The sequence below is a fragment of the Geotrypetes seraphini genome, chromosome 12 (assembly GCF_902459505.1).
Source record: "Geotrypetes seraphini chromosome 12, aGeoSer1.1, whole genome shotgun sequence".
NCBI classification, from domain to species: Eukaryota; Metazoa; Chordata; class Amphibia; order Gymnophiona; family Dermophiidae; genus Geotrypetes; species Geotrypetes seraphini.
In genome coordinates, this window is record NC_047095.1 from 1,377,689 (window position 1) to 1,394,291 (window position 16,603).

Below are 16,603 nucleotides of genomic sequence, written 5' to 3' on the forward strand. Positions count from 1 at the left end.
TGGTGAAATATGATAGAAGCATAGTGCACCAAAGAGAATTTTGACTGTTATGGACTGATTTGAAAACATTTACAGAGATATCAAGGGTGGCCCTTTCCAAAGTTGGAGACTTACCACCTCTGTGCTGGAGATCTAAGGCCAATGAGTGAGGTTTTTCTCACAGGCCCCAGCCATGTCGTAAACCAGCTCTAGCATATGTGCATTCCATAAACTGACATAATCAATACATTTAAAATAAAATGATCTTGTACCCCACCCAGGGCAGGATTAATTCTTCGAGGGCCCACAAGTACACTGTGCCCCCCTGGCCCTGCCCTGCCCCACCAATGCCCCCTTTTATCTGTTTTCATATTTACTTCTTTATTTTCCCTTGTATTTCTTTTTTTTTTTTTTTAATTCAAAACAAACAAGTGCACCAGTGCACAGTTTTTCTTCTATGCAACCCCCAAACATCTCTAAACAATTACCCCTTCCTTCCCTTCCCACCTTTTACCCAGAACTTTAACTCTGAACCCTTTCCATACATATATAAAAGTGTTCAAATATATTGTAAAGCAGTAATACTATCCGAAATATAAGTCTATATTAATAACCAAGTTTACAACGCTCCTCAACTGACTCACTCTATGTCAACCAACTGTAACTCATATATATGTATAAACAACCAAATCTGTAACTCTAGTACGTTCCACTCCATGTATGTTAACTTGTAATGAAACAACAAGGCAAGTAGTCCACCAAAGAATCAATATGAAACAAAAGAAGATCGGCAGAAAATAAGGAGATTCAAATCAGGTTTATTAAAGGTGCTCCTAAGAACCATGCCCAATACATTTCACCAAACAAAGCTAGTCATCGCTAACAGAAAACCATGTCTTTCATACACACAGAACACAGATACACCATCACCCAGAATGGAATAAGTAATCACAAACTAAAAATAGAAATATGTAAATAAAGGTTAAACTGAACCGCAAAGAAGCCAAACTGCATACAGTGAAACACCACAGAAACAATGATACATAGCCCCCTAATACTCTTAAAAAATATAAATATAACAGATATAAATTTGAAGAAACTGACAAACAATCACCACTGTACAAATTAACAATAGAAATAAAACAAAAATTGAAAATAAGACTATACCATTTCATTGGGCTAATCCATTTTTCAATTAACTTTCAGAGGCCCTATTCTCCTTCTTCAGGTCAATACAGTTTACTGCTGTTACATTATACTGTCCTGACCTGAGAAAGGGGGTTTTGGTCTCTAAAGGTTAGTAAAAAATGTATTAAAATTAGTCCAATAAAAAGATTACCTTATTTTCTGCTTATAAAAGTTTTATCAATACAACTACAATACTATCTTATTCTAAAGCAACAAAAAATATTTTTCTACCTTTTATTGTTTCTGCTTTAATCATCTTGTCTTCACTCTCTTCTTTCTAGATAGCATTTGTCCTCTCTCTGTCTTTCATGCAGCATCAGCCCCTTCCATCCACTGTCTGCCCTCTCTCTCTGCCCCTTCCATCCATTCCACCCTCTCCCCGTTCCATATGGCATCATCCCTCTTTCTATGCTCTTTCCATAAACTGTCTATCCTGTGTCCCTTCTCTCCTTGTACATGATTGATTTCAGCTCTGCCACCTCTCCATTTTTCTCTCTCTGTCACCACCCCCCTCCCCTATGCTCTGGCATCTCTCTCTTCTCCTTTCTTTCCTTCCCAACCCATTTTCTGGCATCTCTGTCTCCTTTCCTTCCTTGCATCTCTCTCCTTTCCTTTTCTTCCATCTCTCCCTCCCCCTCTATGCTCTGACATCTCCTCTTTCCTTTTCCCTTGGTCTTGGATACCTTCCTCCCACCCTCTTTCCTCCATGCCATAAGAACATAAGAACATAAGAACATAAGAAATGCCATCTCCGGATCAGACCTTCGGTCCATCAAGTCCGGCGATCCGCACACGCGGAGGCCCCGCCAGGTGTACACCTGGCGTAATTTATAGTCCACCATATCCTTACATGCCTCTCTTAAGGAGATATGCATCTAGTTTGCTCTTGAAGCCTAGGACGGTCGATTCCGCAATAATCTCATCTGGGAGGGCATTCCAGGTGTCAACCACTCTCTGAGTGAAGCAGAACTTCCTGACATTAGTCCTGAACCTGTCCCCCCTTAGCTTCATTTCATGTCCTCTAGTCCGTGTCAAATTGGACAATGTAAATAATCTTCTCTGCTCTATTTTGTCGATTCCTTTCAATATTTTGAAGGTCTCGATCATATCCCCACGCAGTCTCCTTTTCTCAAGGGAGAACAATCCTAGTGTTATAAGTCTGTCCTCGTATTCCAGTTTCTCCATACCCTTCACCAGTTTTGTTGCTCGTCTCTGCACCCTCTCCAGCAGTTTTATATCCTTCTTTAGGTAGGGAGACCAATGTTGGACGCAGTATTCCAAGTGTGGTCTGACCATTGCCCTATAAAGCGGCATTATAACTTTCTCCGATCTACTCGAGATTCCTTTCTTTATCATGCCCAACATTCTATTTGCCTTCTTTGCCGCTGCCGCGCATTGTGCCGACGGCTTCAGGGTCCTATCTATCATTACACCCAGGTCCTTTTCTTGTTCACTCTTCCCCAGAGTTGCACCTGACATTGTATACTCGTATTCCTTATTCTTATTGCCTAAATGCATTACCTTGCATTTCTCCACATTGAACTTCATCTGCCATTTCTCCGCCCATGTTTCTAACCGACACAAGTCGCTCTGGAGTTTCTCTCTATCCTCCTGCGATCTGATCGCCCGGCATAGTTTTGTATCGTCTGCAAACTTGATGATCTCACTGGATGTTCCTTCCTCCAGGTCATTGATATAAATATTAAAAAGGATCGGCCCAAGTACCGAGCCCTGGGGTACACCACTAGTCACTTTCTCCCAGTCGGAGAACTTCCCATTTATGCCCACTCTCTGCTTTCGGTTTTCCAGCCATTTGCCTATCCATCTTTGTATATCCCCCTCTATGCCATGGCTTTGTAGTTTCCTGAGAAGTCTTTCGTGTGGAACTTTGTCGAACGCTTTCTGGAAGTCCAAGTATATTATGTCCACCGGCTTCCCACTATCAATTTGCTCGTTCACGGTCTCAAAAAATTGGAGTAAATTCGTCAAACATGATTTCCCTTTCCTGAATCCATGTTGACTGGGTTTCATCAAGTCGTGTGCGTCCAAGTGCCGGACCATGCTATCCTTGATCAGTGCTTCAACCATCTTGCCGGGGACAGACGTAAGACTCACAGGTCTATAGTTGCCCGGTTCCCCTCTCGATCCTTTTTTGAAAATTGGGGTGACGTTCGCTATCCTCCAGTCATCCGGTATCTGTCCAGTTCTGATTGTCAGGTTTGCAAGTTTTTGCAATAACTCTCCGATTTCAACCTTCAATTCCTTTAAGACTCTCGGGTGAATTCCATCCGGTCCAGGGGATTTGTCACTTTTAAGTTTGTCGATCTGATAGTATATCTGGTCTAAGTCCACTTCAACTGTGGTGAGGCTGTCTTCTATTTCTCCTGCAAACACTTTCTCCGCTTCAGGTATTGTTGAGGTGTCCTCCTTCGTAAAGACGGACGCAAAGAAAGAATTTAGTTTGTCTGCGATTTGTTTATCTTCCTTGATGTACCCTTTTCTTCCCTGGTCATCCAAGGGTCCGACTGCCTCTTTTGCAGGTTTTTTCCCTTTCACGTATCTAAAGAAGGGCTTGAAGTTTTTGGCCTCCTGGGCTATTTTTTCCTCATATTCCTGTTTTGCATCCCTCACCGCCTTGTGACATTTCTTCTGATCATCTTTATGTTTGTTCCAGGCTTCGGTTGTCTTTATGTATTTCCATTTTTTGAAAGAGTCCTTCTTTTCTTTTATGGCTTCCTTCACCTGTTTGGTAAGCCATGCCGGTTCTCTTTTGCTCTTTGATCTCCGATCTTTGGAAATCCTCGGAATGTAGAGATCTTGTGCTTCTGTGATAGTATTTTTCAGTAGGGACCATGCCTGATCTACCGTTTCAAGTTTGTCCACCTTCTTTTCGAGTCGTTTTTCTACCATGGCTCTCATGTGATCGTATTTACCCTTTTTAAAGTTCAAGGTGGTGGTTAAGGTTTTGGCATGTTTCCCTTTCCCGATGTCAAGTTTAAAGTTAATTACATTGTGATCACTCGTTCCCAGTGGAACCATGACTTCCACTTCTGTTATCGGTCCCGTGAGGCCATTTAGGACCAAGTCCAAGGTGGCGTTGCCTCTTGTCGGCTCTTTTACCATTTGTTCCAGGAAGCAATCCCCTAGCACCTCCAGGAACTTGGCCTCCTTGCCGCAGTTGGAGGTTGCTAGTTTCCAGTCTATCCCTGGGAAATTGAAGTCTCCCAATATAATTATATTGCCTGTCTTGCATTCTTGTTTGATTTCCTCCATCATTTCTGAGTCAGTTTCCTCCGCCTGTCCTGGGGGACGATAGTAAAGGCCAATTTTCGTATCTGCGCCATATTGACCAGGAATCTTGATCCAGAGTGACTCAAGCTTCTCTTTCATTTCTGTTGTAACCATTTCAACAGACTCTATTCCCTCCTTAACATATAGAGCAATACCTCCACCTTTCTGCCCTACTCGATCTCTTCTATACAGCTTGTATCCCTGTAGTACTGTGTCCCATTTGTTTTCTTCATTCCACCATGTTTCTGTTATGCCGATGATATCCAATATGTCATGTCTTGCTATTGTCTCTAGTTCCCCCATTTTGTTACCCCCATCTCTTCCCTGCATGTCCTGGCATCTCTTCCTCCCTCCCTTTCCTCCAAGCCCTGGCATCTCTTTTCATTCCTTCCTTTCCCTCCAGTTGGGTGCAGCAATTCTCTCCCCCTCTGCTCCCTTTCCTCCTTCTTTCAACCTGTCCCCAGTTGGCAGTGCAGCCCCTAAGCGGGTGCTCGAAGACCTGGGATCATGAACTTCTTCGGGCAGCAGCATTCACAATTTGCTGCTGTTGCTGACTTTGGGCCTTCTTCTCTGTCGGGTCCTGCCTTCGTGGAAACAGGAAGTAGGCAGGACTCAGCAGAGAGGAAGGTCCAAAGCCGGCAACAGCAGCTAATTGTAAAAGCTGTCCAAAGCAGTTACAGATGCCAGGTCTTGGAGCATTCAAGGCAGACCGCTTCTCCCCCCTTAGCCAAAATGTTCCTTTTCAGAAGGGCCCTCATAGCTCTACCTCCCATGCGAACCCCTCCGACCCTCCCACCGCGAGAAGACCGTCAAACGTCCCTCCAGCACTCGTTGACAGCTGCAGCACTATAAACAGGCTGCTTCGAGGTTCGTGGCCTTCTGCTGGTGATTCCCACTGCTGCGTCATTTCCCCTCATTTGCAAATGCGGGTTGGATCGGATCGCACAGCTGTTTAGTGAATCGGATTAGGAAACGATCGCAAAACCATCGGTACACGATCGGTAAGTTTCTTAGCACTGAAGGAAAAGAGAAAGCTTGCATAAAACAAAATCAAATAATGACATTCTATATAAGAAGGATTTTAAAGGACACAATGCTACCAGAGCTGCTTCTTTTATAGACTCTTGATATCAAGCCTCTCTTAATATAGACTTACTAGGAACTGTGTTACTGAGATGCTGTTTTTAAGATCTGGGACATACTTCCATACCTAAGACTCAGGAGAGTGTAAGCTGCTGTATTTCTGTAATGTGTTCCTTTTATCTTTTGAAAATCCATATAGGGCCCCTTTTACAAGGCCACGGTAACGATTATATTGCAGCAAATGCACCGAAGCCCATAGGAATTGAATGGGCTTCGGTGCATTTACTGTGGGAGAATTGCTACTGTGGCTTTGTAAAAGGGGCCCATAGTTATCCAGGGCTAGCTTAATCACTAGTCAACCTAGGCCAGGCATGGGCAACTCCGGTCCTCGAGGGCCAGAATCCAATCGGGTTTTCAGGATTTCCCCAATGAATATGCATTGAAAGCAGTGCATGCAAATAGATCTCATGCATATTCATTGAGGAAATCCTGAAAACCCGGTTGGATTACGGCCCTCAAGGACCGGAGATGCCCATGTCTGAACTAGGCAGGTGCCTAGGGCAGCAGCTTCTAGGGATCAACTAAAAACAGCTGTAGCCAATAGCTCTTTACAGTAACTCATGCTCAAAGAAAAATCAGAATATAGCTGTGTGGGCAGGAAGAGTGGAAAGTTTTCAAATAGTATATTTTCTTTAATAACTGGTTATTTACTCAGGTAAATTGTTTTTTTAAATTGTTTCTATTTACTCAGGTAAATAGTTTTTGGAAATCGCTTTTTTTAAATATATAACTGTTCAATGGTCATCAAAATCTCAATGTGGGGGGGGGGGCAGGGGCACAGCTAAGTCCATGTGAAGTTACCTTGTGCTGTATTTGACATCTAGCAAGGTCTCTGTTTGAAAGGAAAGATCTAAACTTAAAAATGAAGTGGCCAGAAGTTATGGTAAAAGCAGATAGTGTAGCTGGTTTTAAGAAAGATTTGGACAAATTTCTGGAGGAAAAGTCCATAATCTGTTATTAAGACATGGGGGAAGTGTCTGCTTGCCCTGGATCGGTAGCATGGAATGTTGCTACTCTTTGGGTTTTGACCAGGTATTAGTGTCCTGGATTGGCTACCATGAGAATGGGCTACTGGGCATGATGGACCATTGGTCTGACCCAGTTAGGCTATTCTTATGTTATGTTCTCATCTGTAGGGGCCTTTGTTTTCACTTTTTATTTTAATGTATTTTTTTTCTGGGAACTTATCAATGTTTTTTTATAATGGAAGAGAATTAATGTGTGTGGGATGAGGGGGTAACTAATTTCTTCAGCTAAATAATTCAATCCACTTCAAACAGACATAGGAGAACTCACGCACCATTCACACATCCTCCAACCAAAAACGTCGAAAGAAAAAAACTGTTCGACAACCTCCTAGCCATTCGAGCTGCAACACTCGACCCCCAACTCTACAACCAATTGACATCGACCATAGACTGCAAAACCTTCAAAAAAAAAAAACAAAAAAACTTTCTATTCAAAAAAACACATAAAACCGAACTAACACAATCAGAACTGTCCCAAACATCACCTGCAACTGCTCCATATGTACTTCTGATGTCATGACAATTCAGACATAATTTATGTTATGTTATGTTTGGAATATAAGAAAATTTTCACTGCCTGTTCTATTCTGACCATTTATTACGTTTCATGGTCATTACAAAAAATATTTTTTTCCATGGGGGGGGGGTGTCAAAAAATGATGGGCCCCGGGTGCCACATACCCTAGGTACACCACTGGGAAGCAACACTGTAAAAATTTAAGAATCCTTTTACAAAGCCGCGGTAGCGATTCCCGCACGGTAAATATGACAACCCGAGTTCTTATGGGTTTCCTCACATTTGCTGTGCCAGGATTATAAAAAGAGTATACTTCAAACCTGAGCCATGGAAGGAGCAGGGTTAGTAAGGTGAGAAGGGTAGTAGTTTTAAGATGAGCCTTTTGTGGAATGAGTAAAAGGGAGCTGTACAGCAGAGAAATGGAACACAAGTTATTTATCCTCTATAATAAAACCCTTACCCATGCAAGCGCAGTTGAAACAGTGTGATCCATGCCGCCGTGATTTGTGCTTCCATGCTGTGTTCCATTTGTGGTGCATGCGGCATGTGGTGGCTTGTAGCGCATGTGGCGGTGAGAGCAACGGCAGGAGGGTGTCCTTTGAGGTGCTGCAAGGCGTCCGGCTGGGAGCCTATGAGCATTGAGAGCAGCGTGGGGCATTCAGTGCAGCTCCCTGCGCTAAAAACTGCTATCACGGTTTAGTAAAAAGGGAGGGGGTATATTTGTCTATTTTTGTATAGTTGTTACTGAGGTGACATTGCATAAAGTCATCTGCCTTGACCTCTTTGAAAACCCGCGGAATATAAATGATAATTAACATTTTCTCTGCGTACAGTGTGCTTTGTGTTTTTAAAATTTTATTGTTGGTAGATCATTTTGACTTGGCCATGAAGGTAAGGGGGAGGGAGGGAGGGGAGCTGCTGAAAGACATCTAGTAATCCTTGCAGGCTTGACTGTGCAGGGAATTATTTTTGTAAAATCATGTTTTGTTATGTGACTGGAATTATTTAGACTTTAATTTCTATGATTGAATAGAATGAAAATGATATAAAATTACTTGCTTGTTTTTATTTGCGTGCGCTGAAGGAAAGTGGAGAGAGAATGGGCAGAGGACGCTAAAAGGAAATGGGGAAGAGAGAGTGGGGAGAAGACGCTGATTTATAAATTGACAATTGTACAGAATATTGTTTCTTTTTATACTTTAATATAATAAGTTCAATATAAAACAATTCAAGGCTTGTGTGGATGGAATCAGGTGGTTTGCGGGGATGGGGACCGAGCTTACGGGAATTAGTCCAATAAAATGGTATTTTCTTATTTCTCATTATTTGTTTTATTTTTATTTGTTAATTTGTAAAGTGGTGATTGTTATGTATCAGTTTTTTCAAATTTACATCTACTGTCTTTATATTTTGCACAGTATTAGAGGACATGTATTACTGTTTTTGTGGTGTTGTAATGTTGCATTGTATGCAGAGTCTGGTTTCTTGGCGGTTCAGTTTAACTTTTGTCTACATATTTCTATTTATAGTTTGTGATTATTCCATATTGGGCAAGGGTGTAGCTATCTATGTGTATGAAAGGGACATGGCTTTCTGATAGCATCGACTGTACAGGATCAATTGACTGTACAGGATCTGGCTTGTTTAGTTTTACAATGTATGTGTTGGTGTTCTAGTGCTCACTGCAGTGTTTAAGATGCTGCCTTTTCCTAGGTACACTCTTGTTGTGCGATATGTGGATTGTTACTAAAAATCATATTTTTCATATAGATGAGGGGGGGGGGTGTCAAAAAAATGATGGGCCCTGGGTGTCACATTGCCACTGCAAACAGACAGGGGGCCATGGAGAGACACAGACAGAAAGAATGTCAAACAGACAGGGGGCCAGAGAAAGAGACAGACAGACAGCAGCTAAGGAGCGAGAAAGAAAGACAGACAGATAAGGGGCCAGGGAGAGACACAGAGAAAGAATGACAAACAGACAGGGGGCCAGAGACAGACAGCGGCCAAGGAGAGAGCGAGACAGAAAGAAAGACAGACAGATCTATTCTAGCACTCATTAATGTAACGGGCTTAAAAATTAGTTTAGCTATAATATATTTGGATTTAGATGCGCGGTTCTAGTTTTCCTGCAAGAACCAGTTAGCGCAGTATGAAAACAACTGGTTCCTTTTTCTTCGGCTGAGCAGGCAGAGATGGCTTAATATCCAGGCGAAATGCATTTGATAGATAAAAAGGAACGAAATCCGACGCCTTTTGGAAAGAAATATAGCCGAATAGCGAAGGGAAGTTTCTTCTCCGGCCTCGCTCCCCTCTTCTGAAGTTGGAGGCCGGGGGCAGGGCGGGTCCATAGTAACGAGGAGGAGTCAGCGGAGGAGCCAATGAGAGCCGCGTGAAGCCCTCCGCCCCTCCCCCGCCTCCGACTCGCGCGGGCATCTCAGGTTGGCTTGTCAATCAAAGGCAGAGGAGCGCTGCGACTCGGAGCCCCGGACCGGCTTGGAAAGGCATTAATTACTCAGCCATGCGGGCTTCCTCTCGCTGCCTTCTGGCTCTGCTGCAGGATGGCCACCTCCTGCGGGCGACCCGTGTCTCTGCTGGCGCTCCTCTGCCTGCTCCGGGCTCTCACCGTGGACAGTGAGGTAAGGGCTTCCCGGCTTGGGATCGGGACGATCCTTTCCCATGTCCTGCTCCGGTTCCATTCGTTGCCTCTTCTCTGAGCAGGAAACGAAACGAAACGATAGCGCTTTCATCTCTTAATGGCCGAGAGGAAAGACGAGAGAGGGCGGTGTGCCCGCTTTCTGGGGTTAGGGATCATATCGGGGGTGAGTTCAGTGTGGGGTTGTATTTCGGATCTATTCTGATGGGCGCTTTTGGTGCTATGCTGTAGGGTGAGGGGTTAGTATTTTGGGATTGTTCAGAGAAGGTGTGGGGTTAGGGTTACTACTTTGGGACTTTTCTGAGGAGCCAAGGGCTCCTTTTACAAAGGTGCGCTAGCGTTTTTAGCGCGCGCGCTGGATTAGCGCACCTACCCGAAAAATTACCACCTGCTCAAGAGGAGGCGGTAGGGGCTAGCGCGTGGGGCGTTTTAGCTGCGCGCTATTCCGCGCCTTAAGGCCCTAACGCACCTTTGTAAAAGGAGCCCTGAGTGTAGTCTGGCTATTCTGATGAGGTTCGGAGTAGTATTTGGGGGTCTGTTTTGTGGGGTTAGGGATAATATTTGGGATCTAGTCTGAGGGGGTGAGTACAGTACATAGGAACATAAGAGATGCCGCTGTTGGGTCAGACCAGTGGTCCATCGCGCCCAGCAGTGCGCTCACGCGGCGGCCCTTTTGGTCAAAGACCAGTGTCCTAACTGAGACTAGCCTTACTAGCGTACGACCTTGTTCAGTAGGAACTTGTTTAACTTTGTCTTGAATCCCTGGAGATTGTTTTCCCCTACGATAGCCTCCGGGAGAGCGTTCCAGTTTTCCACCACTCTCTGGGTGAAGAAGAACTTCCTTAAGTTTGAACGGAATCGATCCTCTTTCAACTTTAAAGAGTGTATATATAGTGATGTTAGGTATTTCAGGACCACTTTGAGGAGAAGAATGTGGTGTGTCTTTTCTGTTGGGTTAGGGATTATATTTTGGGCCTGATCGAGGGGGGTGCAGCCCTCCTCCCCCAATTAATTTTATTTTCCCATGTTCTTTTCAGGAATTTGTATTTTGTTTTCCAAAAATGTTCTTTTTGGAGAGCAATATAACATACTTTTCGCAAAGGGTCTGATTCTATAAACGGTGCCTAACTTCTAAGCAAAACTTGGCACAGTTGTCAATCAACCGCTAGGCACTGTTTACAGAATACATAGAAACATAGAGTATGACAGCAGAAAAGGGCCGTTGGCCCAACAAGTCTGCCCACTCGAAGAACCCTCCCTCAACAAGAACCCTCCCTCTAAGACTTTCCCGGAGCGAACCCACTCCAAGAACCCTTCCTCAACAAGAACCTTCTTTTTTAAGCTTTTCCCCGGAGCGAACTTACATGTTAATCCCATCGTCCCTTGAAGTCGAGTGCGTTACTGGCCTCAACTACTTGACGTGGAAGACCATTCCATCGATCAGCCACTCTTTTGGTGAAGAAGTATTTCCTGATGTCACCATGAAATCCCCCACCTTTGAGTTTGAGCGGATGCCCTCTGGTTGTCGTGCGACCCATAAGGAAGAAGATATCTTCCTCCACCTCAATACGGCCCTTAAGATACTTGAATGTCTCTATCATGTCTCCCCTTTCTCTGCGTTCTTTGAGAGACTATAACTGCAGCCTGCTTAGACGTTCTTCATATGGGAGATCCTTAAGTCCCGAGGCCATCTTAGTGGCTATACGCTGAACCGACTCCATTCTCTTCACATCCTTTTGATAATGTGGCCTCCAAAACTGAACACAGTACTCCAGATGAGGTCTCACCATCGACCTGTACAACGGCATTATGACTCCAGGCTTACGGCTGATAAAACGTCTCCGGATGCATCCTAGCATTTGTCTAGCCTTGGCTGAGGCTTTCTCCACCTGATTGGCAGTTTTCATATCTTCACTAATGATTACACCCAGGTGCCGTTCTGCGATGGTTCTTGTTAAGTTTTCACCTACTGGCGCCTAACTTGACTCAGGCATTGCTAGGTGTCATAGCAGTAGGTGCCGTTACATTAGGCCACGAATTTCCTGGCGCCTGCCACAGATGCCTAACAATGCCTAAGTCATGCCATGCCTATTCTCCGCCTCTAGCCACACCTACTTTTCAGGTAGGCATCATTAGGTGCCAGTGCCTTGACTTAAGCGCTGCTAGACGCCACCTGGAATTCCATGCACAACTTTTGTCATTTAAAAATTGTTTAAAAAAAGTTTTAATGGCATAGTCATTACTATGCCAATTAAACTGATTTTTTAAAAATTAAGTTGTGCACGGATTTTGGCTAGATGTTGCCAATTAGGGTGCCTAACCTAGGTGATGTTTAGAGAATCCCCCCCCCCAAAATACTATACAGTACATTATTTTTCAGTAGCCTACGCTCTTTAATGAAGAGTATTTCATTATTTATAATGATGACAGGAAAAACACCAACATTTCAGGGTCTTTTCTTGTCATTCTGGGCTAAAAATGACCTTTAATTTCAAACAAATGCCAAAACAACTGGTTAGAATAATATTTCAACATGTTTATGCATTATGCACTGATTTCTAATGTTTAAATTTTAGTTTAGTATTTGTGATTTTAAATTAGCTAAAAATGGAGGCAAGCCTCCTAATGCACAGATAATGCATACAGCTAATTTTCAGTAACCGGTCTAAAACCTCCAATTATTTCAACAACATTCCCTTTTAAATCATTATAGGCCCATTTTACAAAGCCACGGTAGCCCAGTTAATTCCTAAGGGCTTTGGTGCATTTACCACGGCAGCATCGTTACCACGGCATTGTAAAAGGGGCCCTATATTCTTTCCATGAAAAAAGCAAATCAATTAGCATTTAGCTTATAATTCATGCCAAAGAGGAGAAAAGGCAAGTGTCCTAACCAGTAGAAAGAAATCTAAGCATGCTTTCCTGCATAATTTACTTCACTCTTCCCCATCCTTTATCCTAGCAGCTACATGTACCTATAATAATAATAATAACAGTTTATATACCGCAGGACCGTGAAGTTCTATGCGGTTTACAATGCTTAGAAATGTTACAGATTGAGTGAATAAACAGAGTTACAGATTGAAAGAACAAACAAAGTACAGATTTAGCGACAGGTGATTCTTGCGCTCGGTTGTTAAGGACTAAGATTGAATGGGTTGGTCTCTTAAGTATTTCAGGAATAGATGTGTTTTCAGACGTTTCCTGAATTCTCCATAGGTAGTAGGCACAAGCAATTGTTCAAGGTCTTTACCCCATAATGCTGCTTGATGTGCGAGAAGATGTTGATGATGACTTTTAAATTTACAACCTCTAACCGGTGGAGAAACGAAGTTCAGGTGTGAGCTTCGCTTGTGTCTGTTGGTTGAGAAAGAGAAAAGGTCTGTTATGTATTTAGGGGCTAAGCCATAAAGTACCTTGAAACAAAAACAACCAAACTTGAATTTCACACGTGCCTCCATTGGTAGCCAGTGTAAAAGTCGATAGGAAGGTGTCACATGATCAAACTTCTTCAATCCACAAAGTAGTCTAACCGCTGTATTTTGAACCAGTTGCAATCGCCGCATGTATTTCTCGGGGAGTGCCAAGTAGGCGATGTTACAATAATCGAGTTTCCAGCCCAGAGAGTTTACCTGGGTAAACACCATAGTTACCCGTATAAATTTATTTGAAAATTGTCCCATGTTGCCTCCACTTTATTTACATTATGTCAAAATGCAATTGAAAATTGTCCTTAGACTTTACATTCCACCGGAACGTGCAGCCTGGATGGGGATTACTGCGTTGCATTCTTGCCCGAAATGCAATCAGGCTCATGCATCTTTGAGTCACATGTTTTGGGCCTGCCCCGCAATCCAACAGTTTTGGAGACATCTTGGCCTATATACCACATCGCTTTGGGGAAGGCGATGGCTTCCGCAACCGAGGGCGTTATTTGGATTTTATAATATAGCCTCACCCAAACCCAGGGGAATGTCAGCATTTATCTCCAGAGCCCTTTTGATGGGAAAAAAAGCCATCCTCACCAACTGGCTCTCCCGTGATCCCCCGTCATATGCACAATGGAGATCCCTAATGACAGTGCACGCAACACTGGAGAGACGCATGGTGGGAGATTTGACTCTTGGCCCGGGTCGCAAATTTTGTCAGGTGTGGGAGCACTTCTGGCAGGACCTCACACCGCGTGCTCGCAGTAGACTTTTGAATCTTTAAAATTTTATTCCCACTCTCCATGGACTGGCCATGGATTCTTGGGGAGGGGAGGGGAGGGAGGGGGGATGGGAGGGGAACTGATTATATTGTTGAAAATGTTATTTCCTGAATGGTACTACTGTTTGTATTTGCTTCTTACTGCTGGAATAATAAAAATCATTTAAACATATTTATATCATGTCAGAGGCACCAAAGAAAAACAAATATTTTATGCTGGGTTTTTTTTTTTTCTTTTGCAAAGCAGTAGGACACACCAATCTAGATTTATATCCTTTTGAAAATTTTCACTTTTGAGATGTTCATCCTTGGCATCTTGGTACTCTGAGGGGAAGAGGTGAATGTGGTGCTTATGTTCTGTGGAGGTAGCATTTGTGGTGAAAAGAAATGTCTGAGCCAAGCGAGAGAGAATCGCCAAATGGTTCCACAATAGAAAGGAGACAACCAAGAAAAGAACAAAACGGTGGAAATTATGATCTTGATGACACGTTTATTGTGAAAAGTCTTCACAGGTAAAAGTGATGCATATCATTGACAAATCCTTCTGGCCACACAATATTAGTTCTGTGGTATGGACCCGACACGGTCCGTGTTTTGGTATTAAACAACCACCTTCTGGGGACCGTTTCGATGTGACCACAAAAAAATCTTGGAAACATTCAAAATAAGGAGAATCGGAGCACAGTCAATGCGGTCTGTGTCCAACGATTGTATTTGTGTCAGGGGTGAGTGTTGTATGCTTGTTCTTCTCTCTTGTTCTTGTTCTTCTCTCTTTCCCCTCCCTAACGGTGTTCCTGCCCTTTCTCTCTATTGTTCCCACATCCTTTAAGTTAATTCAACTTGTACGTCAACTCAACTTGTACTTCACTAATCTTTTGTAAACCGCATAGAACTTAACGGTACTGCGGTATATAAACTGTTATTATTATTATTATTATTCTGGATTAATTGTAGTATTCGGTCGATTCTGTGGAGATCAGTGTTGTCTCTTCTGTGACATTAGTGACCAGTTTTTGAAGCCTATTGCGAGCATTATAACTAAATGTGTGTTCTGAAGGGTGAATGTGCGTAGTATGGTTTTGTCCAGTTAGTGTTAGTGTTTCTGTTATGATGTGAGTAAGGATTGCTTTCTTTCTGCTAGATCACTCTCTGGAGATATGGCCTAGGAAGGGGCAGAGAGATTGCAGACTTTACACCGTCAGTGCTCTTTCTCTGTCCTTTATAGATGTCTCTTACTCAGCAGGTAATTTCGCCTGCGTTTTGAGATTTAACAGGCTGTGCTTGGGGGCTGTGGGTTTCCAGTGTCATTCATTTTGTTTCCTTCCTGTCTTTGGTGCTAAATACTTAGGATCTCTCCATGTGGATTATCTATATTTTATTTTTGGTGCTTACCATCGTGTTACCCCGAAAATAAACCCTAGTGTGTTTTTTTGGACCCAAAATTAATACGAAACAAGATACTAGGTTAGATGGTCCATTGGTTTGACCCAGTATGGCATATGTTCTTAAAATGCCTAAGCAGGAAAGGCACATAAGTATATATGTTGTGCCCATGTAACATAGTAACATATAGTAGATGACGGCAGATAAAAAGACCCGTGTGGTTCATGCAGTCTGCCTAACAGACACATTCATTTTAGGGGTAATGTTATGAGGAGTGTGTGGCGCAGTGGTTGGATCTACAGCCTCAGCACCCTGGGGTTGTGGGTTCAAACCCCGCGCTGCTCCTTGTGACCCTGGGCAAGTCACTTAATCCTCCATAGCCCCAGGTACGTTAGATAGATTGTGAGCCCACCGGGACAGAGAGAGAAAAATGCTTGAGTACCTGATTGTAAAAACCCCTTAGATAACCTTGATAGGCGGTATATAAAATCCTAATAAACTTAAACTTAAACCAGCAATCCAGTAATTATTCATTTTACTTGCTAAGTTCCACTATAAAATGTTTTCTCTCTCTCCCCTGAGATAGGCAAGACCTGTACTCAGACTATATGAATGTGATAAAAATGTGCTTTCTTGCTCCTGATCCATATTGCCACACATGGGACACAGGCTGTAGAAGTCCGCCTGGCATTGGCTCCACTGGAATCACTATCCAAGCTAACTCCAGCCTATCCCCGATCCGTCTTGCCACATACTGGACCCAGACCATAGAAGTTAGTCCAGCATCGGCTTCCCTGCTGGGGCTACCATTTAAGCACCACTCCTACTCATCATAAATGAAGTTATAGTTCTTGATCTGTAGAGTTTTGTGTCGATCCTGTCATCAGTTCTTGTATGGAAACATTCCAGAATTGTGTAAAAATAATATAGTTGGCTATACAGTGTTCCCCCGAGAATTTGCAGTTCACAAATCGTGGACTCGCTCATTCGCAGTCGACTCTGACCGCCTCTTCCTGTAGTAAAGTTGGGCTACACCAATCAGGAGCTGCATATCAAAGCAGCTCCTGATTGGTGTAGCCCGACTACTACAGGACGAGGTGGTCGGAACAGACCATGAGTGATTTTCTTCACCCGTCCGGTGCTCCAGCTGTCCTCTCCTGCCTCCCCTGACTTTTGACAGGCGAAAAACCACATTTGCGGTTTTTTGAA

The 16,603-nt window shown here is 43.3% G+C and overlaps 1 protein-coding gene across 1 annotated transcript in view; it reads left to right on the forward strand.

Moving 5' to 3' along the window:
* The first annotated feature begins 9,588 nt into the window (after nt 1–9,588).
* The window catches only part of LOC117346711 (ADAMTS-like protein 2), a 114,205-nt gene continuing 107,190 nt past the window's right edge, over nt 9,589–16,603 (forward strand). The window contains exon 1 of the mRNA XM_033916729.1: nt 9,589–9,785. Within this exon, the coding sequence (XP_033772620.1) occupies nt 9,708–9,785 (78 nt within the window). The 5' untranslated portion in view covers nt 9,589–9,707. The remainder of the gene's footprint in view (nt 9,786–16,603) is intronic.